General features: G+C 37.3%; 1 protein-coding gene across 3 annotated transcripts in view; it reads right to left on the bottom strand.

Moving 5' to 3' along the window:
- The window catches only part of Atac3 (Ada2a-containing complex component 3), a 40,780-nt gene that overhangs the window by 15,179 nt on the left and 8,062 nt on the right, over positions 1-17,539 (bottom strand). For all 3 annotated transcript variants that reach the window (XM_076208233.1, XM_076208232.1, XM_076208231.1), the window contains exons 4-8: positions 17,359-17,460; positions 15,706-15,804; positions 13,975-14,096; positions 3,178-3,244; positions 1,001-1,153 (exon numbers count right to left, since the gene is read on the bottom strand). In XM_076208233.1, the coding sequence (XP_076064348.1) occupies positions 1,001-1,153; positions 3,178-3,244; positions 13,975-14,096; positions 15,706-15,804; positions 17,359-17,460 (543 nt within the window). The remainder of the gene's footprint in view (positions 1-1,000; positions 1,154-3,177; positions 3,245-13,974; positions 14,097-15,705; positions 15,805-17,358; positions 17,461-17,539) is intronic.

Here is a 17,539-nt window from a genome sequence, read left to right as displayed (position 1 = left end):
CGTCTTCTCTTTTTCTGTATGAGGGGATGGAGGGGGGGGGTCACCTATTAAATGAAGTGGCCTTACTATGGATGTGCTGTGTCTTTCTGCATTGCTTCTGACCCAGGGCAGTGGGCAAGATGCAGGGATGACCCGTCATCCAGGAGGAGTCAAGAAAAGACAGAGAGAGGGATGGTGAATGGGAGTGTATGTGGGGATGAAATGGGTGGGAGTGGATTTATGCCTTGGTATATGTATGTAAGATGAGATATACACTCATAATAATTATGGGTATGGCCTATATCTTTTATGATATGCATGCAAAACTTGAATGAGAGGGAATGAATATGCTAAATTACCACCTTACCCTGTCAACTTGCTTACCATTTTATGTTATCTTAAGACAAATTAAGTGAAAAAAAATTAAATTGAAAATTGGCTGACACCAGCATGTATCTGAGCTACATTGGGCTGATGCTGTATGGATTAATACATTATGGTTGCTATGTGTAAAGAATGTATGGTGACAATTCATGGCAGGACCAACAGTGGGTGCTGCCGGTAAATGGGGGTCCTATAAGGGAAGAAGAAGAAGAAGAAAAAAAAAAAAAAAAAAAAAAAAAAAAGTCTTTAAAACCTATTAACATTTTTACCTCCAACCTGAGGTACAGCCTCAAGAGGCTGACATTCAATCTCTGAACTAGGCTCAGGATCACCATATATTAACTTTGTATCTCTTCCAAGCTGGTGACATAGAGAGAGTCCCACATTGAACCAACAATGACAACAGTCCAATACCTCTTCTGCAAGAGATCTATCAGAGGATCCAGGGACCAATCCCAGCTATTATGGGGCTGCAGGATTCAAGTCCGTGAAATCCAAAGGAAGAATGATTAATTCTATTGCTATAATGAATGCCTGAGAATACATTATGAAAGTGTCAAGATATTTACTGAATCATTATTCACAATACCAGAAAACCTTGTTAAAACTGCAGAGATCACCATATTTCACAATGTACCTCTTCCATAAAGCTGACTTCTTCTGTAGTAACTTCCTCAGTTTTGCAGACGTAGGAAACTGGGTGTGGAACCTGCCCACCAGAAGCCATGTCCAGTGTGATCGACTCTACAGCAGCTTCCTCTTCCTTTGTATTTCTCTCTACTCCTTCCCCCTATGTAAAGGAAATCGATCACAAAATGATGACACAAAAACATCAGATCAGTATAAGGATACTTTTAAAAATATACAACAAAAAACATATCAATGAGCAACAGTAGCAGCTTTAACACACTGTCTTGTCAGATGGTGTTTTTTTGTTGAAGTCTTCCAGATTTATAAGCAGAAATGGTGTGGCTTTCTTTGAATCCATGCTAATTTGGTACAGTAGGTATACAGTAGGTGTTTCTATTCTTTCTAGAATCAATCTAAGTAAGCACATGTGTCTTTATCTTTTCTAAAATCAATCTTTCTATAAGTGGATTTGACTGAGAGGAAAGATGGCTCTGTATGATGCTGGGTTCACTGGTGATTTGTTTGGATTTAAATGGGATTACACATGCCTCGAGACCAATAGTGAGAACCTGCTTGTGATGGACTGTCCTGCAGGATGGACAGCAGAGAAAATAATTTCCCTCCTGCCCATTTTCAATCTTTTTTTTTTCCCAGAGAGATCTATGAGAGGGCCTGTAGGTTTCTAGTCAGTGAAACTCAAGACAACATTTAATCAAATAATTGAAAAAAGAAGCAAAAGAAAGAAAAAGGAAAAAGATGAAAAGAAAAGAACTTTAAAAGAAAAGAAAAGAAAAAGAAAAAGGATGAAAAGAAAAGAAAAAGAAAAAAAGATGAAAAGAAAAAGAAAAAGATGAAAAAAAATTAAGAAAAGAAAGAAAAAGAAAAAAGATGAAAAGAAAAGAACATTAAAAGAAAAGAAAAAGAAAAAAGATGAAAAGAAAAGAACATTAAAAAAGAAAAAGAAAAAAGATGAAAAGAAAAGAACATTAAAAAGAAAGAAAAAGAAAGATGAAAAAATAACATTAAAAGAAAAGAAAAAAGATGAAAAGAAAAGAACATTAAAAGAAAAGAAAAGAAAGAAAAAGAAAAAATTAAAAAAAATTAAAAGAAAAGAAAAAAAAATTAAAAAAATTAAAAGAAAAGAAAGAAAAAGAAAAAAGAAGAAAAGAAAAGAACATTAAAAGAAAAGAAAAAGAAAAAAGATGAAAAGAAAAGAACATTAAAAGAAAAAAAGAAAAAAGATGAAAAGAAAAGAACATTAAAAGAAAAGAAAAAAAAGATGAAAAGAAAAGAACATTAAAAGAAAAGAAAAAGAAAAAATAACATTAAAAGAAAAGAAAAGAAAAAGAAAAAAGATGAAAAGAAAAGAACATTAAAAGAAAAGAAAGAAAAAGAAAAAAGATGAAAAGAAAAGAAAAAGAAAAAAGATGAAAAGAAAAGAATATTAAAAGAAAAGAAAAGAAAAAGAAAAAAGATGAAAAGAAAAGAAAAAAAAAGATGAAAAGAAAAGAACATTAAAAGAAAAGAAAAGAAAAAAGATGAAAAGAAAAGAAAAAAGATGAAAAGAAAAGAACATTAAAAGAAAAGAAAAGAAAAAGAAAAAAGATGAAAAGAAAAGAAAAAGAAAAAAGATGAAAAGAAAAGAACATTAAAAGAAAATTAAAGAAAGAAAAAGAAAAAAGATGAAAAGAAAAGAAAAAGAAAAAAGATGAAAAGACAAGAACATTAAAAGAAAAGAAAAGAAAAAGAAAAAAGATGAAAAGAAAAGAACAGAAAAAAAAAAAAATCCAGGTTGCTATGATGTTGTCATGCAACCCTGACTACATAAGAGAAAGATATTAAAAGAAGATATCCTTGGTCCATGGAGTTGTCAGTTTAGTTTAATGTCACAAACTCCCCCTCTCTGGCTGGGCTAAGGGGATGCATACTGTTACTCTGAACTCACTCAGCCAGGACACCTTGATTTCCCTCCACTCTGACCTTGCAACCAGAAAACTGAGAGAATTATGGTGATGGTATCCTTGTCCTCAAAAAAGGGTGCCAAGGAAAACTGAAGAGATGGAGTCTTGGGGATGGTAAAATGGTTGGGTACCTTCTGAAGGGGAAAGGAACATTTTTGTACACAAATTGTTCGGTAAAATAGAACTAGGTAAACTCTGTTAATTCAATGTTATAGTTGCCTACCTTCATAAGCTTAATCACTTCAGTATGGTTGTTTTCTGTGGCTAACTGTAATGCTGTCTTCATGAATCTGAAATGGAAGAACAAATATAATGAGAATCATAATAGTACCTCCTTATAAGGGACATAGCCAAAAAACAAAGGCATAAAAAACACTCCCACCCATTCCATCCCTACCACACTCCCCTCCACCCTCTTCCCTCCCTGTTATCTTGGCACCTCCTGGATGATGGGTCACACACAATAAATAAATAAATAAATACATACATATACCAAAGGCTTTTTCCCCCTTACATGGGGGGTAGCCAAAAAGAAAAAGGCATAGAAATCACTCCCACCCATTTCATTTCCCATATATTCCACTCCCCTCCACCCTCCCTCCTATCTTGGCACCTCCTGGATGACGGGTCATAAATAAATAAATAAATAAATAAAATAAATAAATAAAACAAAATAAAAATAAATAAATAAAATCATTAAAGATGACAATTGGTCACAAGAAACCATTATGGAGGAATTTCACAACATTGTTCCACTTTCTTGTTGATGATAAATTTGTCTAGTTTATATAATCCCATATTTCATGTTAAAAGTTTCATCATAAGTCTTTTTAATAAGACTGGATTCAATAATATTTCTTTTTAAAATGGAACAAGAAGCAATTTCTTGGGCATGGCCCTAACCAATAGAATGGTTGGTGTCTCTTATATGTGTGAATCTGAAATAGTTCCAACCAGTGGATTCAAAATAGAAATAAGCCATTTTGATAATTTATTAGTCTTTTTGTTTTGTTTTGTGTACTTCTTATTACATGAATTTTCATTTGGAAATCATTAAATTCACTATACGTTTACTGTGAAGCTCCGTTATAAAGGTTTCTTGAGACCAAGTGTCACTTTTGTTTTTCCCTTACCTTTTTGGTTTATTAGTGTCATTTGTTCATTCTTTTATTGTTATATATTTTCTATTTTGTTATGTTTTTATTCTTATTCATTATGTGTATTTCTTATTGCAAGTACTGTTAACTTTTTTTGTTGAGGTGTCCCAGAGGTTGCACATTTATTGTTGTGACCTTCCCTGTCTTCCTCTTATTACTATATTTATACCATCATCTATTGAATTTCTTTGTACTCTGAAGATGTCTTAATAGATGAAGATGTTCAGTATTCTGTTCTTTGATTTCCTTGTGGTTTCTGCAAACATATATATATGTATTTTACGGGAAGGGGAGCTATGCTAGTGGTGTTCCGTCTCCATATCTTGTTTTATCTAGCCTGTTTTTAAATTCATGTATTGTTTTTGCACACACCACATTTTCATCTAACTTGTTCCAAATGTCTATTATCCTGTGGGGAAAGCTGTTCTTTTTCAAGTCTCTTCTATAACTGTCTTGGTTTTCTTTCCGTGTCCTCTTGTATCTCTACTATCCCATTTTATTAGATCCTCTCTATCAATAATTTCTATGCCTTTCATAATTCTATAAAAAGTTATCAATTCTCCTCTCTCTCTTCTTTGCTCCAATGTCTGTAGCTCAAGTTTTGCCAGTCTCTCCTCATATGATAGTTCTGAGAGCATTGGTGCCAATTTCGTGATTGCTCTTTGTATTCTTTCAAGTTTTGTTATACATTTTTTTGTACTTGGTGACCACATCGTCGCTGCATACTCCAATCTTGGTCTATCAAAGTGACTAGTATTTTCTTCACCATTTCTTCGTCCAGGTATGCAAATGCCATTTTGATTTTTCTTATTAAATTATAAGTTTCTCAAAAAATTTTGTTTGTATGTTTCTCAGGGGACATATTATTCATAATAATGACTCCCAGGTCCTTCTCATTTTCCACTTTTTTAATTTCTTCCTCTCACAATTTATATGGTCCCACTATTCTTCTATTGCTTCTTCCAAATTCCATTATGCTACACTTCTTAATATTGAATTCCATTTCCCACTTCCTACAACATTCCCATACTTTATTGAGATCATTCTGCAGTGACTCACAATCTTCTTCAGTGTTCACTTTTTCAATAATTTTGCATCGTCTGCAAAGAAGCTCATATAACTTTCAATTCCTTTATCAATATCATTAATACATATAGCAAACATTATTGGGGCCAAAACTGTTTCTTGTGGAACTCCACTAATAACTTCATCCCAATTTGAATGTTTGTTTCTTATCACCACTCTCATTCTTCTTTCATGGAAGAAGTCTTCCATCCACTTCAGTAGTTTGCCCTGTATTCCTCCAGCAGTTTCTAATTTCTTTAGCAATTTCTTATGTGGCACCTTATCAAAAGCTTTTTTCAGGTCTAGAAATGCACAATCAGCCCATCCATCTGTTTCTTGTATTATATCTATTAGTCTTGAATAGACACACATCAAGTTTGTGACACATGATCTTCCTTGTCTAAATCCAAATTGCCTTGGATTTAGTACATTGTTTTTCCCAAATGCCTTACCCACCTAATTTTGATAATTCTTTCACAAATTTTAGCTACCATACTTGTAAGAGAGACCGGTCTATAGTAAGTGGGGTCTTCCTTGTTTCCCCTTTATATATTGGTACAGTGATGGTGGACTGGCTGGTGAGGTTATTTAATGTTTGCTGGAGAGAGGGTAGAGTGCTGGAGGACTGGAGGAGTGCCTGTATAGTTCCATTTTACAAGGGAAAAGGGGACAAGTGTAAGTGTAGTAGTTTCAGAGGGATTAGCTTGTTAAGTGTAGTTGGGAAGGCTTATGGGAGGATCTTGATTGAGAGGATTAGGAGAGGAACAGAGGGAGTAATTGGTGAGGAACAGTGTGGATTTAGGACGGGTAGAGGTTGTGTTGATCAGATTTTTGTGGTAAGACAGATATGTGAGAAAGCTATAGCAAAGGGGAAGGATTTTTTGGGGCTTTTATGGATCTGGAAAAGGCTTACGACAGGGTAGACAGGAAGGCACTGTGGGAGGTTTTGCGGATATATAGGATAGGAGGAAAGCTTCTAGGAGCTGTCAAGAGTTTTTACGAGAGTAGTAGAGCATGTGTCAGGATTAGAAATGGAGAGAGTGAGTGGTTCGAGGTAAAGGTGGGACTTCGTCAGGGATGCGTTATGTCGCCCTGGCTGTTCAACTTGTATATGGATGGGGTGGTGGGTCAGGGATTGAGTATGGTTAAAGAAAATGGAGAAAAGTGGGAGGTGAGCCAGCTGCTGTTTGCAGACGACACTGCACTTGTGGCAGGATCGGAGGAGGGATTGAGGAAGTTGATGACAGAGTTTGGGAGAGTGTGTGATAGAAGAAAATTGAAGATAAATGTGGGTAAAAGTAAGGTGATGAGATGCTTCTCTCAATCTACATTCTACCTCCACCTCCATTCCTCCCTTTCCTGCCACATTTGCACCCAAGTATCTAAAACTATTCACTTCCTCCAGTCACTCTCCCTTAATGCTCACTTCCAGTCTGCTGCCACTTTCATCCCTTGTACTTGACAAGGGATGAAAGTGGCAGCAGACTGGAAGTGAGCATTAAGGGAGAGCGACTGGAGGAAGTGGATAGTTTTAGATACTTGGGTGCAAATGTGGCAGGAAAGGGAGGAATGGAGGTGGAGGTAGAATGTAGATTGAGAGAAGCGAGTAAATGCCTCAGTGGATTAAAAAGTGTAATGAGGAATAGACATTTGGGAAAGGATGCTAAGAGGAGACTGTAGGAAGGAGTGAATGTCCCAACAGCACTGCATGGGGCAGAAACATGGAACATAAGAGAGGAAGAGAGAAGGAGTTTGAATGTATCTCAGATGAGGTGTCTGAGAAGTATGATGGGGGTTACTAGGCTAGATAGATTGAGAAATGAGGTGTGGAGGAGAACAGGGGTGGAAAGGGAGTTGAGAGATAGGGTTGATGAAAGAGTATTAGGATGGTTTGGACACATGGAAAGAATGAGTGAAGAAAGACTAGTAAAAGAGGTATGGAAGACAGAGGTGGAGGGAGTGAACATGAGGGTACGTCCTAGGATGAGATGGATGGATGGGGTGAAGGGGGCTTTGGGGAAGAGGGGAATATCTGTTGAGGAAGGATGGGAGAGGACAGAAGACAGGTGTGAATGGAGAAGGAGTTTGAATGTGTTTGAGATGAGGTGTCTGAGAAGTATGATGGGGGTTACTAGGCTAGATAGAGTGAGAAATGAGGAGGTGAGGAGGAGAACAGGGGTGGAAAGGGAGTTGGGAGATAGGGTTGATGAAAGAGTATTAGGATGGCTTGAACACATGGAAAGAATGAGTGAAGAAAGACTATTAAAAGAGGTATGGAAGGCAGATGTGGAGGGAGTGAACATGAGGGGACGTCCTAGGATGAGGTGGATGGATGGGGTGAAGGGAGCTTTGGGGAAGAGGGGAATGTCTGTTGAGGAAGGACAGGAGAGGACCAAAGACAGGGGTGAATGGAGAATGGTTGTATATGGATGATGTTGTGATGCATGAGGTGGAATGGGTGGGGGGGATGGGGGGTGAGGTAGTATGTGTGAGCAAAATTTGACGCAGCCCGAAGGGATTTCTCCCCGTCTTCTCCTTTTATGCATGGGGGGACGGAGAGGGGGGTTGCCGATTTAATGAAGCGGCCTTGCTGTGGATGTGCTGTGACTTGTGACACTGCCTCTGACCCAGGGCAGTGGACAAGGTGCATGGATGACCCGTCATCCAGGAGGTGCTAAGATAAGAGGGAGGGTGGAGGGGAGTGGAGTGTATTTAGGGATGGAATGGGTGTGAATGATTTTATGCCTTTTTCTTTTTGGCTACCTCCCTTGAAAGGGGGAAAAAGCCTTGGTAAATGTATGTACATTTGCTCTTTTCCAATCTTCTGGAACTTTTCCTTCTTTCAATGAACTGCTTATTAGACTATGCATTTTGCCTGTTGGTTTGTTCCTGCATTCTCTCAAAATCCAGTTTGCAATTTCATCTGGTCCATGCGATTTTCTAACATCGAGATTACTCAAGTGATTCATTATTTCTTTCCTTGCTACTTCTATCTCTTTCATAGGGGGACTTTCTCCTCCCACTCGACATCTCTAAGTTGTATGTTCTCCCTAGTAAACACTGATTTAAAATTCTTGTTCATAATTTCTGCCATTTCTATTTCCTCTGTGTATTCAACTCCTTGTCATAGCTTCACTAATTCTTGTTTGTTTTTCAGTTTGTTGTTTACAAATCTAGAAAATAGTTTTGGTTGATCTTTACATTTTTCTATGACATCCTTTTTGTATTTTCTCTTTTCTTCTCTGCACATTTGTACATATTGATTTCCATAACTAGTATATATTTTCCATTTTCCAGGTCTTTTGTCTTTCTTCCATTTTATCCAAGCTTCATCCCTTTTGTCTTTTAACTCCCTACATCATTTTTTATACCAAAATTTTACATATCCTTTTTCTAGTTTTTGTCTTGGAACATACTTTTCCACTATTTTAAAAATTTTTGTCAAAATTTTCCATTTCTCTTCTATTGTTGTTTCCACCTTGTGTATCCTTTCCAGTCTGATTTTAGAAAAAATTATTTTATTTGATCAAAATTTGTTTTTCCATACATCAACCTTCCCTTTCTATATTGTTTGTTTTTTTCCCATGTATTTTTCTTCATTTAGTTCCAGTTCAACTTATATGTGATCATTTTTACTTACTGGTGTCTTATATTCAATCTTGTCCACTATTTCAGGTTCTGATGTGATTATTAGGTCCAGTCCCGATGGTTCTTCCTCATTTCTATACCTAGTATTCTCTTGTATCCATTGTGTCATTGTATGTTCTATCATCATACCAAGTAGTACATTTCCCCATAGGTTGTTTCCCCCTTTCACTGTCATCTCTTCCCAGCAGATTTCTTTACAATTAAAGTCATTCATTATAACTATTCTTCCTCCATCTTCCATTATCTTATTTAGTGTTATCCTTGTGTCTTCTAACATATTTTTGTGTTCTCTCTCTTCCCACGAAGCTGTTTTAGGAGGCACATAATCTACCACAAACTTCCTGCTCTTCTTGTCCCTGTCCTCTATCTCCATCATAATCATCTCCACTCTATTCTTTCCATATGTAAAATTCCTCATGTCAGGAACATAACTCCACCCTCTTGTTTTACTTCTCTGTTTCTAATCCAAAAATGATATGCACCATGTCCTACACTGTAGGGTGGTAATGGACCTCTAAATTTTGTCTCTACAATTCCCATTATGTCCCGTTCTTTTTCCTTCAGGCAATCATTCAGTTCATTCAAGCCTGTTATTAATCCACTTATATTTGTGAAAGACACTTTTAATTTTTTTGCTACCTCCATCCTGTTTTCTGTTTCCCTTCTGTTTTTCTCTGCTATGAACCATTTCCTCACTTTCATGTCCACTACTCTCCAATAGAATTTCTCGTTGTTTTCCTTAGCTTCGATTATTTTTGTTTTTCTTCCTCTCTTTCCTCTTTATTCATCTCTCTTTTTATCCATACCTGTTTATACTGATCACTTTTGCTAGTTTCCCATATTTTGATAAGACATTCTTTGCTGTCGTTTGTGACATGAATTTACCGTATTTTCCGGCTTAAAATGCGCATCGGGTTATAATGCGCACCCATGCACTTCTTTATCTCAGTACACAGATAGCGCGCACCGATGTATAACGCGCATGCCAGGAAAAGTCACTGGTGGCTAAAGCTCGTGAACTGCATGTATGCGACTCCTGCTTGCGTTGGTCCATTGTTTTGTGGGAAATTTGAGCCATGAAAAGTTTATTGAATACAAAATGTACATGAAAAATTTCGGATTTTTACAGAAAAATTGTAATTTACTATCCTGAGGGAATAATTCATCTTACAAGTTTTTATCACCGTGTTCAAGTTTTTATCACCGTGTACAAGTTTTTATCGCCATGCAGCAACTATGTTTCGGTTCATAAGTGTCTTTACTGAAGTGACGTTTAGTTTAACAAACTCTCGCAAGAGGGTGTTTAGTGTAGGCTAGATTTGCAATAGAACTGTCAATCTCGGCCCTGATCTCGCATATTCCGGGTGAGCTAAAATGGCCAACGTTCATGATGTTGGTACCAGTGCTGTTTTACGGATCCCAAATATTTGCATAGACTACGATAATTAATGTTAGTAAAAATAAACCAATGAAATAACGGCGATTAATTACTTAGTATCATGTGAACGAGGTTACATGGAGAAGTATTTTTCATTGGCTAGAGCCACTGCTGGGAAATCTGTTGATTTGTCACTAAATTAAGTGTCAGTTTAGGCATCAATCAGCACACAACTAAGAAAAAGTCGGAACTACATGTACCGGTATATGACTCATGTTGTGTGTTGGTCCCTTATTACTTTGTAGCTTAAATAGTTTGTAGGAAATATGATCTAAAAAAAGTTTATTGGAAGTAAAATATACAGAAAAATTTTGGGATTTTTACAGAAAATTTTCATGTTATATCTTAAGGAAATAATTCGTCTTACCATTTTTTATTTAACCCCTTCCATACGGTGCCGCACACGTAGGCGTCATGAGGAGCAAGTGGATTCGCGACGCTGCCATATCGGCGTCTTGATTATATTTATTGTAGTCGCCCCTGTGTTTTTACATTCTCCCAAATGCGCCCAGAATCCCATTCTCTGTGGTTTTCAAAATTCGCGGGTGAAAGAGAGAACGATCGATATAAGCGGCGACTATATTTTATGATGCGAATATTATTTCGTTACGTCGTACGGCTGGCATTGGCTGCTGCCCGCGAGATTTAAGTCCCGTATTGAAGTGGTTAATACTGAAACAAACTACAGACTGTTACATTTTAGCTTTGAACCTACAATGACAGTGGTGAAATAGGACAGTCTCTCATCGAGGTGACGTTTAGTTAATATAACTCCCAAAAGAGGGTGTTGTTTATGAACGGCCACAACGGAATTTGTACCGTACCTAAAGTGAAGCAACAAAGCCAACATAAAAATTCAAACTAGGATGCTGTGAACATGGGCAAATATCATGAATATTGATCATGTTTCATGGTGTTTAGGCCTATTTAAACATGAAAAATAAGATTCGATAGATACCTACCTATACCAAATATTTATATAGCCCATGCTGGCGTATTCTTTCATGTCACCATGGCTGTTCTTCTTGTTCTCACGGAACGTCACGGAGAAGTGTGCCGTCCCGACTTTGTGACGGCCAACATCGTCACGTTGTTGTTAAAAAAATTACACACACAGCCGCAGAATTTTTATCGTAGGCCGTAGATAATGCGCACCATCGGATAATGCGCACCCCCCATTTTTAGGCCCTTCCAACGGAAAAAAGTCGCGCACTATACTCCGGAAAATACGGTAATCTTAATTGGTCTGGTCTTGTCTATCATATATTTCCCCACTCTATATATTTCTTAAATTTCTTTCTCTATTTCTTGTTCATCTTCTTGAACTACTTTCAACACCATGTTTACTTTTTCCTTCTCCTTTACTCTTGTAGTCCTATTTGGATTATACTTCTCTTCCATTCCTAATATAATTATACACTTCTTTTTATCTGCTAAGTCTCTTACTATATTCGCCTTCTCTCTCATCATTTTAATAACTGTGTCCATAGTTTGTTCTTTCATCTGTTGTTTCACTATATCTCTAAATTCAATTTTGTTATTCACTTGGACTTGTTTCCAACCAATTACCTCTTTTGCTATGGACTCTTATTCTCTTTACTATCCCTCTTTAATTCCTCATTCTCATCCTTTACTTCTTTTAACTGTCTTTTTAATTCTTCTATTTCTTTAGTTAGGTTTTGATTTTCGTTCTTTAGTTCTTCCAATTTATCAACTCTTTGTTAGTTTCTCCACTAGACTTACTAGTCAGGGGAGGTTGTCATCTCCTCCCTCATTAAATCCATAAAAGTAATTACCTCCTCTTTCCATTGAGCTGCTCTTATCTATATTCCTACTCTCAATACTTTTGCTCACCTGTTTGACCTTGGCTGTGTCGTCTGCACACCTTTTGTTTACACCCCTTCTGACTTTCAAGGCCTGTTCCTCACCTTCATCATTTTTTTCCATTTTCCTCAATAATGCCTCCCCTTCTTCTTTTTCTTCACTGCCCACTATACCACAAGCTTTCCCCTTCCCTACTAATACAACACAGGTACTCCCTTGTTGCTGAAATCCACGAAAATGGTGGTTTTTTTCCGGAATTCCAATCTTCGCTGTCAATCCGACGTGTGTGTGTGTATTTTGTTACTGATAACCAACACTTCTATCTTTTAAGCTAATCATACAGCAGAGATGGATTCAAAAAGGTGGTGAGGGAACCTTAAGGAGGGCAGTAGAAAGGTGGGATAGAGGGAATTACCGTATTTTCCGGCATATAGTGCGCGACTTTTTTCCGTTGGAAGGGCCTAAAAATGGGGGGTGCGCATTATCTACGGCTGTGTGTAATTTTTTTCACAACAACATGACGATGTTGGCTGTCACAAAGTCGGGAGGCACACTTCTCCGTGACGTTCCGTGAGAACAAGAAGAACAGCCATGGTGACATGAAAGAATACGCCAGCATGGGCTACAATATATAAATATTCGGTATAGGTAGGTATCTATCGAATCTTATTTTTCATGTTTAAATAGGCCTAAACACCATGAAACATGATCAATATTCATGATATTTGCCCATGTTCACAGCATCCTAGTTTGAATTTTTATGTTGGCTATGTTGCTTCACTTTAGGTATGGTACCAATTCCGTTGCGGCCGTTCATAAACTCGTGTCAAACACCTGACTACAACACCCTCTTTCGGGAGTTATATTAACTAAACGTCACCTCGATGAGAGACTGTCCTATTTCACCACTGTCATTGCAGGTTCAAAGCTAAAACGAAACAGTCTGTAGTTTGTTTCAGTATTGAATAAAAAATGGTAAAGACGAATTATTTCCTCAAGATATAAAATGAACATTTTCTGTAAAAATCCTGCAATTTTTCTGTATATTTTACTTTCAATAAACTTTTTTTAGATCATATTTCCTACTAACTATTTAAGCTACAAAGTAATAAGGGACCAACGCACAACATGAGTCATATACCGGTACATGTAGTTCCGACTTTTTCTTAGTTGTGTCCTGATTGATGCCTAAACTGACACTTAATTTAGTGACAAATCAACAGGTTTCCCAGCGGTGGCTCTAGCCAATGAAAAATACTTCTCCATGTAACCTCGATTACATGATATAAATACCGAGGTAAAACTGCGTTATAGACAAATGCGATCGGGCATGCGCGTTATACGTCGGTGCGCGCTATCTGTGTACTGAGATAACAAAGTGCATGGGTGTGCATTATAAACCGATGCGCATTTTAAGCCGGAAAATACAGTAAGAGTGATCAACACTCTTCTTTGAGTAAAGCTTAGTTTCTAATCATAAATGAATGCTACATGATAAGGCCACAGAGGTCACTGAAATCTCTAAAGCACTATCTTTATCTATTTATGCACCAAAAGGCTTTTTACCTCTTGTAAGAGAGTTGGACATCCAAGGTATACACGCACTCACCACCCATTCCACACCCATCAAATACCCATTTACTTTCCTTCCATTTTAGCTCCTTGTGGATAAAGGGACATCACCTTACTTTCACCCACATATACTTTCAATTTTCTCCTATCACATTCCTTCCCAAGTTCCATCAGGCTTTCCCTGAGCTTCAGAGAAATGGTGTTTTATTCCCACTCATTTCTTTCTGGCATTTCCATCTGACATGTTCTGCCTATTTTTACCTTGAAGCACAAACTCATCCCTTTCATATCGTTAAATCACTTCATGCAGACTTACTTATTTTTGAGTGATGTGTCCAACTGTTGGCTCATCTTGCCCCTGCCAGCATACTGCAGTAATGTCTTTACAATAGCTGTGTGCCCTCGGTCACATGCCCAGTGCAGAGCTGTCATCTTCAACTGGATGAAAAAAATAAAAATAAAATAAAATAAAATAAATAAATACATAATACATATACCAAGGCTTTTTCCCCCTAACAAGGGAGGTTGCCAAAAAGAAAAAGGCATAAAATCATTCCCACTAGCTAACCCTGCGTGCCTATACACAAAAAAAAAAAAAAAAAAAAAAAAAAAAAAAAAAAATATATATATATATATATATATATATATATATGGGGGCAAACACAAGCAATTGGGATATATATATATATATATACTGTATATATATATATATATATATATATATATATATATATATATATATATATATATATATATTATATACATTAGCCGCGAAAAGTTTGGGCGCAAAATTATAGGCGCCCCAACTTTCCCCTAAACTCAAAACATGCGAAAAATACAACTTTCCACCCAAACTTTTCGCTATTTTTCAATGCTAGCGTTTGTACCCGTATTTAGCCGAGACAATACACACTATTTGGCAACTCTGTTTAGGCGCACTCAATGTCACATGGAGTCACTTTCTAAACATCTCTCACGGAGAGTAGTCTTTTTTTTGCGGTGGTCTCTGTTTTTGTGCCTTGATATCTCCGTAATGGGAAGTGGTAAAGAGCTGGAAAGAGACACAGTTGTTACAATCATAACTCTCTATAAGGAGGGTTATAAGTGTAAAGATATTGCTACTCGTGTGGGAATTGGAGTGCGTCAAGTGCAAAAGTGGACCAAGAAATTTCGAGACGAAGGAAGTGACATCATTCGTACTCCAAAGCATCGCTCTGGTCGGCCAAGGAAGATATCAAATCGTACTTGATATCTTCCTTGGCCGACCAGAGCGATGCTTTCGAGTACGAATGATGTCACTTCCTTCGTCTCCATATATATACATATATAAATACATATATATATACACATATATATATATATACATATATATACATATATACACATATATATATAAATATATATATACATATGTATATACAAGGATAAAAAAGCTAGTTATCAACAACCAAATACAAATTCTCTGGGAATATGTTTTAAACTTGCTTTTAGTATGGAATTTAGGATTTTTTCAGTGGATCTATCTATGGGTAGGAACTTAACTGCCAAACATATGGGGTTATTTGTAATATGTTCTAACTCCTTCACTAAAAAAAAAAAAAAAAAAAAAAATATATATATATATATATATATATATATATATATATACATACGAACATACATATGCACATATACCAAAGGCTTTTTCCCCCTTATAAGGGGGGTAGCCAAGAGTTATATATATATATATATATATATATATATATATATATATATATATATATATATATCACATACATATACCAAAGGCTTTTTCCTCCTTATAAGTGAGGTAGCCAAAAAATAAAGGCATAAAAACAACTCCCACCCATTCCATCCCTAACATACTCCACTCCCCTCCACCCTCCCTCTTATATTAATAATAACTACCAAAACTAAAGGAAGTGTGCCACCTAGTATTGTTGGGGATTAAACCTGAGGTGTGCTTCATCATGCAAAAAAGGTTAGCCATGACTGAAAACCAATTTCTTGTATCTACATTGATGATGAATCACAAATAAATAGTTACCAAGTCTTGTGTGTTCACTGCTGAACCTTCAGACAGCAGTAATGCCACAATATCTGTGTGACCTTCCATGGATGCAAGATGAAGAGGTGTCTTCCCGACCTAATGACAAAAGAAGGCATACTTTCACATACATATACATACATATACCATAGGCATTTTCCCCCTTACAAGGGAGGTAGCCAAAAAAACAGACATAAAAAACCACTCCTCCCACCCATTCCATCCCCACATACTCCACTCCCATCCACCAACTTCCCTCCCTCTTATCTTGGCTCCTCCTGGTTGATGGGTCATCCCTGTATCTTGTCCACTGCCCTGGGTCAGAAGCAGTGTCACAAGACAGCACATCTACAGCAAGACTGTTTCATTAAATCGGCGAACACCCCTCTCTGTCCCCCTCATGCAGAAATGGAGAAGACAGGGTGAAATCTTTTTGGGCTGCATCAAAATATTTTTCATACATACTCCCTCACCCCCCATCCACTTCCCCTCATACATCCCAGCATCACCCATACACAACCATTCTCCATTCATCCCTATCCTCTCCCATCCTTCCTCAACAGACAATACCCTCTTTCCTTATGCCCCTTTTACCCCATCCATCTCATCTCATCTTTGGTTACCCTCTTATGTTCACTCCTTCCACACCTCTTTTACTAGTCTTTCTTCACTCATTCTTTCCATGTGTCCAAACCATCCCAAAACTCTTTCATCAACCCTATCTCCCAACTCCCTTTCCACCCCCACCCTCATCCTCACCTCTTTGTTTCTCACTCTATCCAGCCTAGTAACCCCTACCATACTTCTCAGACACCTCATCTCAAACATATTTAAATGCTTCCTCTCTTATGTTCCATGTTTCTGCCCCATATAGTGCTGTCAGCACAATCACTCATATGGTGTAGTGTGGTACTTTCAACAAGACCAGCATCCCCCTAAGGATTTCCATTGTTCTGGGACCAGGCTACTGACCCTTCTTGACAATGCCCCTTTGATAACAAAAGATTCTTGGTGCTCAGGTCAAGAGCCTCTACTTGAACAATAGCCACAGCTGTGCCTCGGGTCAACACCTGCACGACTGGCCGATGCCTCACCTGAGGTGACCCAACTTCCAAAAAATCCTCATATGGTAACCCTTGTATATATATTTGTATATGTGTCTGGCAACCCTCCAAGCTTTCCTGAGGGCTTGCTGTGTATGTAGTAGGGAGAAGAAAACTGAACCAGGAGAATTAAAGTCAAGAACTCCGCCTGAGTTTCCTTCACCACCAATTCCAAATGTAGAATAACACACCTACAAATCTCTTCTTAGCATCCATTCCCAAATGTCTATTTCTCATTCCACTTTTTAATCCCCCAAGGCATTTACTTGCTTCTCTCAATCTACATTTTACCTCCACCTCTACTCCTCCCTGTCTATTCAATATTAGGTCACTTAGGTTCATTTAACCCCATTACCAACAACATCTCTCCTCTAAGTGACTTATGGTCCTGCCTGGTGGTTGTTGTCAGTTTCTTGGAGGCTGTAGGTCTTCTGCAAGAGAGACCAAGGGTATTGGATTGGTTGATTGGTATCAAAGAAAAGAGGGATAAATACATAAACTATCTGTTCCATTCTAGAAAAATAATGGAATCTAAAGAAATATGGCTCACCTTATTCTTGGCATCTTTGGTAATTCCTGCTCGGAGAAACATCTCACAGGTTTGTAAGTGACCATTCTGGGCTGCTATATGAAGTGGTGACATTCCAAGTTGCTGAAAATTTATTGACCAATATTTCATAATCAATATACATGACAGCAGTTTCACTTAGTATAAACACAAGAATAGAACT

Source organism: Oratosquilla oratoria, chromosome 24 (assembly GCF_046742065.1).
Source record: "Oratosquilla oratoria isolate Oo_2021 chromosome 24, ASM4674206v1, whole genome shotgun sequence".
Lineage (NCBI taxonomy): Eukaryota > Metazoa > Arthropoda > Malacostraca > Stomatopoda > Squillidae > Oratosquilla > Oratosquilla oratoria.
Note: the sequence above shows the minus strand (reverse complement) of the source record. Positions and strands in the feature narration are given on the sequence as shown.